This window comes from Ursus americanus, chromosome 13 (genome assembly GCF_024610735.1).
Source record: "Ursus americanus isolate L20-20 chromosome 13, mUrsAme1.1.p, whole genome shotgun sequence".
NCBI lineage: Eukaryota > Metazoa > Chordata > Mammalia > Carnivora > Ursidae > Ursus > Ursus americanus.
Window position 1 is genome coordinate 38229284 of NC_142139.1, and position 15227 is coordinate 38244510.

Here is a 15227-nt window from a genome sequence, read left to right on the forward strand (position 1 = left end):
AGAGATAACATGAGAATCACTGCTAAATGGGGCTACTCTTGTGAGTGGAAGGTTTTATTGTCTTCCTCAAGCGTGTTAAGGTGGAAAAGAATTTAAGAACTACTGATGAAGTCTAAATGTTTCCTTATGGCCCAATCTTCCTTCTGAGTTTTGGACCCATACATTCAACTGCCTCCCAGACATCTCGATGATTTCCCAAGGGTAGTTCAAAATCAGTGTTGAAAACTGGACTCTATCTCTTTTTCTTTCCTCCCTGATCCTACCTGTCCTTCCTCTTAAATTCTGTATTTCACAACCATCCACCAGGTTGCCCAAGACAGAAAGCCCAAAAACTAAGGAACTGTTCTTGACTCCCCCCTCTACCTTATCTTCACATCCATTCAAACCCAATGTCCTGCCTCTGCCCCATCTCTCCAGCCCTAGCTCAAGCCACCATTATCACACACCAAATTATTGAAAAAGCATACTAGTTGTCCTCCCTCTAATTCTGTCACCCTCTTCCCCCAATTCACTGTCCAGAGTCAGTAATTTTTCTAAAAGGTAAATCTATTAATGTCACTGATCTGCTTTAAAGTCATCCATTCCCATATACTAAGTAAAAGCATAAACTCCTTAGCATGTTTTTTGTTGTTGTTGTTGTTTGTTTTGTTGTTTTTTTCAGAATAGTTAATACATTATTGGGGGGGGGACTTGGCAATGCCTTTTTATTTCTTTTTATTTTATAATTTTTATTTTGTTATATTAGTCACCATACAGTACATCCCCAGTTTTTGATGCCATGTTCCATGATTCATTATTTGCGTATAACACCCAGCGCACCATGCAATATGTGTCCTCCTTAATACCCATCACTGGCCTATCCCGATCCCCCACCCCCCTCCCCTCTGAAGCCCTCAGTTTGTTTCCCAGAGTCCACAGTCTCTCATGGTTCATTCCCCCTTCTGTTTACCCCCCCTTCATTCTTCCCTTCCTTCTCCTACTGATCTTCCTATTTCTTATGTTCCATAAATGAGTGAATCCATATAATAATTGTCCTTAGCATGGTTTTTAAGAACATGCTTAATCTGACTGCTATCTCAGCTTCCCCTACTGCTACTATTCTCCCAACCAACTCTCAGTCCCTCAATGTCCTAGCTCACTTACAGTCATTGATATTGTTTTTCACTGTGCCTACAACTCTCTCAGCCTATTGGTCTACCTGACAAAATAAAACTACCCCTCACTTTCTGGATCTTAATGTATTGACACTATCCAAGCCCCACACCAGACACAGCCTTTTGGATTAAATGGTCTTTCTGAGTTCTCCAATACCACCTAAGACTTCTTTTAGTTATCTGCATGTCTCCCTAGACTATATATATGCTCTACGAGATCACACACCAGGCAAGAAACTGGATCCATTACATAGTAACTGTTATCAAAAAAATTTTTAAGCAATCTTCAATAAATGAACATAGTTCTCCTGGCACCTGGGAACTAACACATTTATGTAATACAACTTTTCTGTTCAATGTCACCTGTGCCATCGGGGCCACGGATGGGCTTCAGGATTTTCTTATTGTTTCCGTTTTGTGTTTTTGAGATGAGGGGAAATACGTACTTATCAAATTTTCAAAGGATTCTGTGACCTCCAAAAGGTTAAAGACCACTGGCCTATGCCTGGGATTATTGTTATGGTAACCTTTAAACTCCGATTTTCCAGAAACATTCCAAGTTTATTTATTCAACAAATATTTATTCAAAGAGGATTTTGAACGCTTTCTTATTGCAACCATGAGCTATTCAAATGCCCTAGAATTTCAGTATTTGGGGCAAACAGCAAATGAATATATCAATTTAAGACTGAAATTTAAAAATTTAAATTATAAATATTCAGAGAAAAATACTGAAATTAAGTAAGATCTTAGAGGCATCACAGTGAGAAAAAATACTGTTTCTGTACCTTAACTGGGGCTTTTTTAGACCACTATTACTTATTTCAAAACACATGCAGACAAATAACACCGAGTTTTTAAAAGGAAAAGGATACCTCAAATGGTGGAAATAAATAATGCTGATAGTTAAATGCAGCGATCTCTGTGGTACTGTTGTGACTGATATGATAGTTCAGTGTTGCTTCATTATTTCTAAATAAACCCAAACTGGAGTATTTCACAGGAAATGATGGAAATTGTACGGTCTCTTGAGGTAATTCAAAGTGACATTCTAGTAGACACTGCCCACAAATACAAGCTCTGAAGTGGCAGCCAAACAATATGACTATGGAAGTTTTCCAGCAGAGGGATTGCCATGATGCTGACAATTATCCAGTGATTTGCTGTGCAGCCTCTAGAGCAGAAACTCTATCAAGAATTCCCCCAACAACATAGGTACAGTCCTGGAACCTGACAATGTATGCATTACAGGCCTGCTGCACTAGCTGTTCAACAGCAGGCAAGACAACATTAACCATACAAACAGAGCAGCCATCCAACATACAAAGCACCATACCAGTGATAGAATAAAAAAGAAAAGCAATGATCATAACAAATTTTATAACCAAATCAAAGTCAACAATCTAGTTTATATTGACTCCAAGTCTTTAAAAGTGCTTCCCATTCTTTTCATTTCAAATTCTACCTCTACATAGAAATTCAACATTTTCCTTGTCAGTATCTCCCTTTCACCATGACCTTGGGCCCATTCTTGCTCTCTAAGTTTACTAGACTCATTTTTCTCCCAGAGGTGATGAATAACTCTACAATTTTCTTCAATAGCAGGAAATGCTATAATTAAATTAAATAATATAAACACATAATCATATATATGTGTATACATATGATACATATTTTCTATATTATATATTTACACATATACATCCACATTATTTCTCTCTGTATACAAATGTGAATCATTAGAGTACCCTGATAAATTTCTATAACTACATTTTGTTGAATTAATTCATCTATTCAATAGATATTTGTTGAATACTTACCATGTACCAAGCACTATTCTAGCCATTTGACCACAGTAGAAAACAAAACAGAAACCATGTAAACAAATACAAACAACTAAATAAACAAGACAAAAGCAGATAATAAGTGCAAATAGTTAAAATAGGATTGTATATTATGTGTCAAAAAGCAATGTGGTGTTATAATTTGTTATATATATTTGAAGATAATGAGTATGTACTCCCAAATAAGTCACTTACTCGTATTGCCTGTGACATACATGTAAATAAAAGATCACAATATAGATAACATGAGCACAATAATAACCAAAAGAATACAGAGATCATTTCTGCTTGATGGACCAGGGACAATGTCTTAGCACATGTATTTAAGAAAGATCTTGAAAGATGAGTTGGGAGTTTATCCAAAGATAAGGGAGGAAGAGTATTCCAGCTTAAGAGAACAGCATTAAAACATAAGATATAACAGGAAACAAACAGGGAATTAAAGAATTTGGGCTTTGCTAGAGCACAGGGCATTAGTGAGGAAGTAACATGGGATGAAGAAGGACAGTGGGCAAGTGCCAGACCAGGGAGGTCATGTGTACTATGTTAGAAAATTCATACTTTCTCCTATAAGCAATATGGGGCCATTAAAAGATTATAAGAAATGGAATAAGGCAATCAGAGTGAAATTTCCTTAACTGCATATGACAGATTGGGGGTAAGCAGCAAGGAGAATAATTAGGAGACAACTGTAGTTCTCCATGTGAGGGATGATAAATAGAAGCTCTGGCAAGAAACAAGGAGAGGAAGAGCAACGCAAGAAATGTTATGGTGATAATCAATTGAATACGGAAGTGAGGAGGTTGAAAGAGTCTAAGAAAATTCCAGGTATAACCTGGACATGGGTGGTGGAATAGTTCATCAATATAGGTAGTACAGGAAGGTGGTTCGAGATAGCGGCATGGGAAGGTCCTGAACTCACCTCTTTCTATAAACACACCAAACCACAGCTACATATGGACAATTCCCTCTGAAAAAGAAAACTAGCAGAACTGCTCTTCTACAACAAAGGATAAAAGGACCATATCGAGATGGGAAGAAAAACCAACAGGGCTTACATTCAAGGGACACAAAGGGCTGTAGGGAACTGAGATTCTCCGTCTAAAAGGCTCACCTACAGTCTCACTCATCCCAGGACCCAGGACAAAATTAACAGTTTGAAAAGCACCTAGACTATATGTGAAAGGAATTCATTTGCTAATTTTAAGGCAAGGGGTAGGGGACAGCTGGGACTTTCTTCAGAGATGGACACAGTGGCAGATGCCATTTTTGTACTCTCCCCCAACCCAGCTAGCACAGGCAGGTATGTGCAGATTTAGTGCCATTCTGCTGCCTTGCTAAGGCTGGTGGGGGTGAACAGTGGTGGCACTGGCTGGGGCCCATGAGTGTGAGTAGTCACAACATTCTGCCAGTTCCTTGCTAAAGCCTGTGAGCACGGGTGGTTGCATACTGCTCCACTCCCTGGCTGGGGCCAGCAAGTGCAAGTGACCATGACATTCTCCCACAGGAGAATGCAACCAAAGCATTTTCCCACAGCCCTGCTGAAGCTAATGAGTGTGCCCTGCCCCCTACACTTTTCACCTACCTTGCTAAAGTCAGCGAGTGTGCACAATCCACACAGGGGATGCCCCTTGGTTGCCTGGCCCTAGAGGCCAAGAAGGTTTGCGTGCCTGGGCAGCACAGGGCTGTAATTGAAAAGACAGCTCTTGGCAGATTACCACCCCCAGACTACCATAATCAGCAGACTGAAACACACCCCCAGCCTTCCTGTAACTAAGGTACACTTACTTGTCCCAGAGCTTCAGCCTAAAGGATAGGCTTCAGGATCGCAACACATCTAGAGGCTACAGAAGCACTCTCAGGGAAAATGAGCAAGGAGACATCAGCCTTGCACACTTACTTGGCCTCACTACTGCTCAACAATATTTCCCAAAAAGGAGATTATATATTCCCCTGGAGCCCCAATTTTTGCAACTATCACTCAGGGGAATCCTCTAGATTTTCTGAACTGGAGGTCAGTAGGATTTACAGTTGTAGCCCCACAGGACTGTATATAGTTGCATACTTTAAAAGCTGCTGCCTGAGGGTCAGGCTTCCAATCAGCCTGAAACTTGGTGCTAAAGGAGATCCCTCACCTTGGGACACTGACAGGACTTGGCACACCCTCAGTAATGGGGACCCATCGGAAATTAATCAGGCTGCTTACACAATCACAAAGGTTCAAAAAACAACTAAGAGCTAAGGCAAGGTTCAATGAGAAGTTTTATCACCTACACAAAGCTACACCTTAAAGACTGGGAAAGGTAACTATTTCACCTAATATACAGAAACAAACAGAGAGTCAAGTAAAATGAGGAAATAGATGAATATGTTCCAAATGAAAGCACAAAATAAAACCTCAGAAAAGACCTAAATGAAACAGAGATAAGGTATGGTCCCTTTATACTGATTTTATTGAGAGTTTTTATCATAAATGAATATTGAATTTCATCAAATGCTTCTTCTACATCTACTGAAATGATCATATGCTTTTTATCCTTCATTTTATTAATGTGGTGCATCATGCTGATTGATTTATGGATGTTGAAACATTCTTGCATCCCTGGAATAAATTTCACTTGATCATGGCATATGATCATCTTAATGTATTATTGATTTCAGTTTGTTAATATTTAGTTGAGGATTTTGGGATCTATGTTCATCAGGGACACTGGCCTATGACTTTTTCTTTCTTTCTTTTTCTTGTGATGTCCTTCTCTGGCTTTGGTATCAGGGTAGTACTGGCCTCATAAATGAGTTTGGAAGTGTTCATTCTCTCAATTTTTTGGAAGAGTTTGAAAATATAGGTGTTAAATCTTTGAGTGTTTGGCCATCTGGTCTTGGACTTTTAGTTTTTGGGAGGTTTTTTATTACTGAGTCAATCTCCTTACTAATAATTGGTCTATTCATATTTTCTATTCTTTCCTGATTCAATCTTAAAAGATTGTGTATTTGTAGGAATTTACCATTTCTTCTATTTCGTCCAGTTTGTTGGTGTATAATTGTTCACAGAAGTCTCTTACTCTTGGTATTTTTGTGGTATCAGTTGTAAGTTCTCTCATTTCTGATTTTATTTATTTGAGTCCCTTCTTTTTTATGCTAAGTCCAAGTAAACATTTGTCGATTTTTTGTTTATCTTCTTAAAGAACAAGCTCTTAGTTTCATTGACTTTTTATATTGTCTTTTTAGTATCTATTTCACTTATTTATACTCTGATCTTTATTATTTCCTTCCTTCTACTAACTTTGGGCTTCATTTCTTCTTTTAGTCCCTTTAAGTGAAAAATTAAATAATTTGAGATTTTTCTTTTTTTTTTTTTTGAGGTAGGCCTGTACTACTATGAATTACCCCTTAGAATTGCTTTCGTGGCATCCCATAGATTTTGATATGTCACATTTCCATTTCCATTAGTCTCTTGGTATTTTTAAAATTTCTCCTTTGATTCTTTTGTTGAACCGATGGTTGTTTAGTAGCCTGTTGTTTAATCTCTACATATATGTGATTTTTCTATTTTTCTTCTTATAACCGATTTCTAGTGTCATATCATTCAATGGTCATGCTTGATATGATTTCCATCTTCTTAAATTTAATGTGACTTGTTTTGTGGTCCAACATGTGCTCTATCCTGTAGAATGTTGCATGTGCACTTAAGAAGAATGTATGTTTTGCTTCTTTTTGGATGGAATGTTCTGCATACAGCTATTAAAACCATCTAATCTGTCATTTAAGGATGATGTTTCACTATTAATTTCCATATGCATAATTTATCCATTAACATTAAGTGTGGTGTCAAAGTCCCCTACTATTATTGTAGATTTAATACTTATACTTCTCAAACTCTTCCAAAAAATTGAAAGAATGAACACTTCCAAACTAATTTTATGAAGGCCAGTACTACCCTGATACCAAAGCCAGAGAAGGACATCACAAGAAAAGGAAGGAAGGAAGGAAGGAAGGAAGGAAGGAAGGAAGGAAGGAAGGAAGGAAAGAAAGAAAGAAAGAAAGAAGAAAGAAAGAAAGAAAGAAAGAAAGAAAGAAAGAAAGAAAGAAAGAAAGAAAGGAAAAGAAAAGAAAAGAAAAGAAAAGAAAAGAAAAGAAAAGAAAAGGCAAGACAAGTCACAGGTTGGTGTCCCTGATGAACATAGATACCAAAATCCTCAACTAAATATTAGCAAACTGAATTCAAGAATACATTAAGATGATCATATGCCATGATCAAGTGAAATTTATTCCAGAGATGCAAGAATGTTTCAACATCCATAAATCAATCAGCATGATGTACCGCAATAAAATGAAGGATAAAAACATATGATCATTTCAGCAGATGCAGAAGAAGCATTTGATGAAATTCAACATTCATTTATGATAAAAACTCTCAATAAAATGGGTATTGAGGCACCACACCTCAACTAATAAAAATGTCATATGTAACAAACTTAGAGCTAACATCATACTCAATAATGAAAAGCCAAAAGTTTTTCCTCTAAGATCAGGAACAAAACAAAGATGTCCACTCCCACCACTTTTACTCAACATTATATCAGAAGTCCTAGACACAGCAATTAGGAAAAAAAGAAAAGGATATAAAAGGATTCCAAACTGGAAAAGAAGTAAAATCACTATTTGCAGATGACATGATACTATATATAAAAAACCATGGACTCCACCAAAATACTATTAGGTTTAATAAATGAATTCAGTAAAGTTGTAGGCTACAAAATCAATATATAGATATATACTATGTTTCTTTATAGTAATAACAAGCTATCAGAAAGAGAAATTAAGAAAACAATCTTATTTACTAGTGCATCCAAAAGAATAAAATACCTAGAAATAAATTTAACCAAGAACTGTACTTTGAAAATTATAAGACATTGATGAAAGAAATTGAAGATGACAGGAATAATTGTAAAAACATACTATGTACATGGATTGGAAGAATTAATATTGTTAAGATGTCCATACTACTGAAAGTAATCTATAAATTCATTGACATCCCTGTCAAAATACCAGTTGCATTTTTCACAGAACTAGAAAAATCCTAAAATTCGTATGGAACCAAAACAACTCCATATAACCAAAATAATCTTGTAAAAGAAAAACAAAGCTGGAGGTATCATGGTCCAGGATTTCAAACTATGCTACAAAGCTATAGTGATCAAAACAGACACACAGATCAATGGAAGAGAATAAACAGCCCGGAAATAAACCTGCATTTATAAAGTCAAGTATTCTGTGATAACAGAGGTAAGAATATACAGTGATGAAAAGACAGTTTCTTCAGTAAATGATGTTATTAAAACTGGACAGCTACATGCAAAAGAATGAAACTGGTTCACTTTCTTACACCAAAACCAAAAATAAACTGGAAGTGTATTAATGGCTTAAATGAGACCTGAAAACATAAAGCTCCTAGGAGAAAACACAGGTAGTAAGCTCTGGAACATTGGTCTTAGCAGTCCTTTTTTAGATCTTTCACCTCAGGCAAGGACAAAAAGAGCAAAAATAAACAAACGGGACCACCTCCAACTAAAAAGCTGTTGCACAGCAAAAGGAAACCATCAACAAAATAAAAAAAAAAAAAACCTAATGAATGGCAGAAATTATTTGCAAATGACATATCAGGTAAGGAGTTAACATTCAAAATATATAAAGAACTCATACAACTCAGTATCAAAAAAAATCCAATTAAAATATGGGCAGAGTACACTTGAATAGATGTTTTCCCAAAGAAGACATACATATGGTCAATAGAGCCATGAAAAGATGCTCAATATTACTAACCATCAGGGAAATGCAAATCAAAACCACAATAAGATATCACCTCACACCCGTCAGAATGGCTACTATCAAAAAGATAAGGAATAACAAGTATTGGTGAGGAGAAAGGGGAACCCTTGTGCATTACTGGTAGGAATGTAAATTGGTACAACTGCTATGGAAAATAGTGTGGATAATCCTCAAAAAATTAAAAACAGAACTACCATACAATTCATTAATTCTCTTCTTGGTATTTTTTGAAGAAAATTAAAACACCAATTCAAAGATATATGCACCTTTATGTTTGGTGCAGCTTTACAATAGCCAAGATATGGAAGCCACCTAAATATCCATCAATAGATAAGTGGATAAAGATGTGATAGATAGATAGATAGATAGATAGATAGATAGATAGATAGACAGACAGCTACAATGGAATATTATTCATCCATAAAAAGGAACGAGATCTTGCCATTTTCAACATGGATGGATCTAGAGAGTATTATGCTTACGAAATAAGTCAGGCAGAGAAAGACAAATATTGTATGACTTCACTTACATGTGGAATCTAAAAACAAACGAACCAACAAAACAAAGCATAAACATACTCATATATACGGAAGAATAAATTAATGGTTGCCAGACAAAATAGATCCTAGATATTTATTTTAAAAGTCTAGACTGGTGCTTATGCAAGTCGCTCAGGGGTGTCTGAGTGTGTGTGTGTGTCTATAATTCTTTTTGAGTTGAATGTTTATGCTGTACCAGAGTATCCAGGACTGTGGGAAGTGGAAGAAAGTTGCTTTATACAGACAATAAACAGCAAAAAGTTGAAACGAGATTAGTACAAGGACAGGTGGTCCCGGCCTTAGAATAATTGTGGTCCCAGAACTATTGGGTTAAGGATAAACCAGGCCTTTTGTTCATTTTCTCCAGTATGACCAAATCTGAAACTGTCAGCAGAGTAGATAATTCAAAACATTTTCTCAATGAAAAGAATGTAGTCAGAACTTTATTTAGAAAAACCAAAGACACATTGACCAGGTGACCATACAAAACTCGATTAATTTAAAAACTACATAAGAAAATTTATACACATCATATTTATCAAATGCTTTACCTTGATCATTATTCTCTGCAATCTTTTGCGTTCAAGCCATCCTCTGACATAGGCCTGCATGATGATGACCATTCTAACTACTTTTTTGGTATTTACAAATTTGGTCCTTTCCCGGAACACTTGGAAGATTTCTATGTGTGGTCCAATTCGTTTAACTTTATTGTCAAGTTTACCACTTTTACTTAGGATAGACTTTACCCTAAAAATAAAATATAAAACTTTCTTACTATAGTTAACAAGAAAAATAATCACTTTTGAAAAGTCTTAAATTCATTTCAATCATAAATGTATTAAAATAGGAAATGCAATATAATTTGTACATAGATTTCATATACATCACCTGAACATGTCAATAGGATTCTCCAAAGAAGTTTGAATGTGCCAGAATCAATATAACGTATATAAAATGAACCTCATGAAGAAAGGGAATCCAAAGAAAGAAATTTGTCAAAGCTTATCCATAACTATTCAAAAGAGTAATATATAATATTTAAGGAACAAAATATTTTCATATGACAGAGCAAGTTAGTCGAAATAGCTTTCCTATCCTAGAAGCTATTTTAAAATAGACTACATCAAAATTATTTGGCACTGATATCCTGCTTACCAATCATCTGAAAAGTGATTTTACTTTCCAAAGGCTCTCAATCCAAAGACATGGTAGTGTGGTGTTAAGGTCGTGGACTACAGGATCACAGGAGCAAGCGACCACAATGGAAACCACGACAAGCCCTGACATACTGATGTGGATGGCCCTTGCAGTGATGATGAATGTGAGAATACTACAGACTTCCTACTATACACAGACAGACTAATCTTGGTAATCTTGTGTCTGCTTTTTCCATTTATATATGTTATATTTTTTATATGGTAGTCAGTTTTTTCTAAGTCATCCAAAGTTCAAAGTCTAGTTTCCTTGCAACTTTTAGCATATAAAAATCCTTTTTTTCTTCTTAATTCCTTTTGTTTCTGTGGGTTTCACAGCTGAAATTCCAATGAGATGCCTAAACCGATTCACATACCCAGAACTGAGTCTTGCCCTAAAAAGTGACTGTATATAGATTTCTGGATCCTAGGCCCAACTTTCTTAATTCTCAGAGTCAATATCATGACTCTGTTCCTGTATTTTTTCCCTCTGAGTTTATTTTGACGTCTGCAGTAGGCTGGTTCTTGAGGAGTCATGTTCTACTTTGTACAATGGACATTATTTTTCTTTCCTTGGTGACTGAAATGTTGGTAGTCTGATTTTGATTATTTCACCCAGCCATCTAGTCTCGGTTTGGTGGTAGATGGTGGATGACAGGGAATCCCAGCTCAGTCTTTTCCATTTGTCTTTACTGTGAGCCTTGAAGCTTATGATATGCCTTGTATTACATGCTGTTTGAACACCAGTATAGCTAAAAATATCTGAGACAATTTTGTTCCCACTAGAATGAAGATCAGCTCCATTTCAAGAGACTTTCATAACAAGTATTCCTTTTTTTTTTTTTTAAGATTTTATTTATTTATTCGACAGAGATAGAGACAGCCAGCGAGAAAGGGAACACAAGCAAGGGGAGTGGGAGAGGAAGAAGCAGGCTCATAGCGGAGAAGCCTGATGTGGGGCTCGATCCCATGACACCGGGATCACGCCCTGAGCCGAAGGCAGACGCTTAACCGCTGTGCCACCCAGGCGCCCCTCATAACAAGTATTCCTTAGAGATCTTTTTGGACTTGCTGACATTCCTACTCCCAAGTAACCACAACTGAGGAGTGAAATTTGCTCGGGCACAGAAAACTGTGTTCCATATTTATTTTTAAACTATAGCTAAGGATGTAGAACTAAGGCTGTTCATTCTCTTTGTGCTTGTGTGTATAAATGAAAAAAAGTCCTTACTCTCCTTGCAAAGGAAAAGTTAGCTTTGTACAATGTTCTTGTAACTGCAGCTCTTTTGTATCTATGGCTGGTTCTTTCTCTCATTCTCTCTCTTGAGAAAAGTTTTTCAGATTGAGTCAAAACTTTATCATTTTGTGTTCTGGGAAATATCTAATTTAGACAAAACTACCAGAAAAGGCAAAGAAAATAAAGCAGATTTTTCAGTTTGTTTAAATTAAAATTGATTTTGAATAGCTTAGAAGAGTGCTCTGCCTTCTAAGAGGATTTTTGTTTGGTTAATATAACAATTTTTATGAATGGGCCTTGATGTAAGACATAAACTGGTAATGAAGATAATATGTTAATGACTACTTCTGGCTGTCCAGTGTTTCAAGACCTATAGCGAAATCTAACGAATTCTGAGTTCCTGTCTTTTCTCCTTTCCCTCAGAAGAAATAACTGTTATTGAAATACCCAAGTGAGCCAAGTTTATACCCTAAGTTCCATGTTCTAACAAGAAGAGAGAAAAAAATCTTAAAGAGCTACGAATGATTGTAAAGTGATGTGTGATGCATATTGTTGAAGCACAAGAGCTCTGCTGGTCTCTTAAGTTGCCTTGAATGTCACAGAGTTCTTAGCCAAAGTGTGTGAAAAGTGGAAAGTATGTGTGTGTGTGTGTGAGAGAGAGAGAGAGAGAGAGAGAGAACTGAAATTAGTTATTTTGGTTAAAAACTATAGTTAATATGAGTGATTAGAACTATATTAAGTAAAAGAATTATGAAGAAATGCAAACACGTTTGTAAAATGATGGATGTGTATTGTCTGTTTATCAACTTAAAAAGAAAAAAAGTTTTATCTTAGGCCTTAGACATATGGACACTGATCAATAGTACATCTCTAAATAACTGGAATGCTAAAAATAACGGAAAGGGAAATTTGAGGTCGAAGAATAATTTATAGAAGGCTTGATGTAAAGTGAATTACATTTACAAATAATGGATTTGAGAAGAAGCTATAAAATATATGGAATTTTGGCCAAGTTAAGTCAATTTCGATAAGCTCAATCATAAAACAGAGAAATGCTTGTGAATCCTTGACTGCAAAATGTTATTTAAGTGGTATACAAAAAGAGTAAGATTAGAATTTGATTTACTTTCTGTTACACTGACAGACTGAGTTTTGAATCGAGTCTGCTCTTAAAGGAAAAATCATTTAGTGCCTTCAATATAGCTTTCCTGGACAACAAAAGTTACATATGTCACAAAAATATTCCCTTTATCATAATTATTTTTTTCTTTCTAATCTACTTCTTGTAAAATCTGCTATTCCTAATATTTAATGTTACTATGGCTGTTTTGCATTTTTTTGTACTCTAAAGGCACCTATGACTTTTGCTCATACTTTGGCTCCTCTAACAATTCTCTCCAATATTGTTTTCTCCAAGTTCAAATCCCAAACTTAAAAACAAAACTATTATGATATGTTTTGACCTATCTTTTAGGTCCCCCAGATGGCTGCAAGACCACACCAAAGATTTTCTTCTTCACTATATAAAAGGAGGGATGCTAAAAATGGTAAAGTATGTTTAACACAGTTATAGAAATGAACCAAAGATGATTCTTGCATATTGGCCCCTATGTTGTTTACTTCTTACATCAGGCTAGCACTTGAAAGCCTGCTGGCTCCAGACTCAAAATTTTTAGGCATCCAATTATTTTAAATATCTCCCCCAAAAAAGTATAGTTTCAGCCATTTAGAGCCTACCTGCTTTGCATATCACACAAAACTGCAACCAACATCTGCTAGTCATAGATAAGACAAACCTTATGGCTGTAAAAGACTCCAGCCCACTGCAGCTCTTCATAACTCTCTGATCCAGAGACTCGCCATCTTGCTGCTGAGTGACCTACCCAGATATGTGAGCCTTCTCTTTGACTTCCCTCTCCCGTGGGAGTTCCCTTACCCTCTTTCCTTTCTGGGTGGTGGCTCTATGTCATTACCTCTGGAAGGTTTTTTGCTATGAGGGACATCCCCTCTCATGTAAAGCTGCCCATATGATGTCCAAATATAGCTTGCTATGTGCTACTGCCACCTCATAGCCAAATCTTTTCCTTGATTAGCCCCAAGATCCTTGAACTCACTATCATCACCCATAGTTTTATTTAACTGAGTAGTATATTGAGAGCTGCCCTATTTTTCAAATTCCAAAATATGAAAAGAGGTAACTAATTAAAAAAAATTTCTGCCTCCTTAAGTTAAATATATAGCAACCAAAATACTATTAATATAAATATATTAGAAGCACCCTGTGCTAAGTTGCTTGCATTGATGGCCAATTAATGCCTCCTTATATCCCTATCTTCACAATGTCATTTTACAGCTCCATGAATCAAGAGGTAAAATCTCTTTACCCTCCTATGAATCTGGGTTGGCCTTGTGAATTGCTTTGGCCAAAAGAATCCAATGGAAGTGACGTTGTTCTAATTTTCAGCATGTGCCTGAGAGGCCTTGAACAGTTCCATTCTCTGAACCTTACATCCACAGAAGAACAAGCCAGCAAGCCTCTTAAGGATGAGAGATAACATGGAGAACAGACAAGTTGTACCCACTCAAGTGAACCTGGGTGGCATCAGCTGAGTCTGGACTAGACCATCAGAATTGCCTCATGAGAAATAACAGTTATTGTTTAACCCACTAAGTCTTGTGATGTTATTATAGCAACAGATAACAGACACACATATTTATGTTTTTATCCAAAAGCTAATACTGTAACTGTCAAATTGATTTTTATTTTTTCAAATTTTTTAAAGATTTTATTTATTTATTTATTTATTTATTTATTTATTTATTTATTTAGTAGACATCATTTATCTAGATGTGATGGTTCCTAATTAGGAGCATGGACTCCCTTATTATGTGAAAATTATTGGCACTAAGTCCTAAATAATAACCAGCCTGGTCCCTCTGCCACTGCCTAAGAAATTCCCACCAGATAAAATAAACTTCTGGACAAACAAGGAATATTAGGAAAACTTAAGATATTAACAAGAGAAAAAGAAAGCTTATGCATTATATATAATGTAGGTAAAATCTAGAAGAGGAAAATGGGATGATTCCTGAATACCAACTTCAATATAAGAATGACAATAAAAAAATATTTCTGCCACATAAAATCACTTTAAAAGATGATGACACTAGGGAATCTATCAATCTTCTCAACAGAAATCACTAATGCCTTCGTATCATATAATTCTAGGTTTGCTAACCATACAGTATAGACATTTTTATGCTTTAATCAACATTTCTGATTCTATCTTTGTTACTGAAGCTGGCCCAGTAAAATACCAAGTTAACAATACTGACTAAAAAGTGCTGAACAAACTTATTTTGCCAAAACCTTAATTAGAAGTACAATCTGACCACAAAATAAGGCTGAGAAGCAAACTGGCAACTCA

The 15227-nt window shown here is 35.9% G+C and overlaps 1 protein-coding gene across 1 annotated transcript in view; it reads right to left on the reverse strand.

Moving 5' to 3' along the window:
• The window catches only part of IQCM (IQ motif containing M), a 338360-nt gene that overhangs the window by 171886 nt on the left and 151247 nt on the right, over nt 1–15227 (reverse strand). The window contains exon 8 of the mRNA XM_087866408.1: nt 9918–10116. Coding sequence (XP_087722534.1) covers nt 9918–10116 — 199 coding nt within the window. The remainder of the gene's footprint in view (nt 1–9917; nt 10117–15227) is intronic.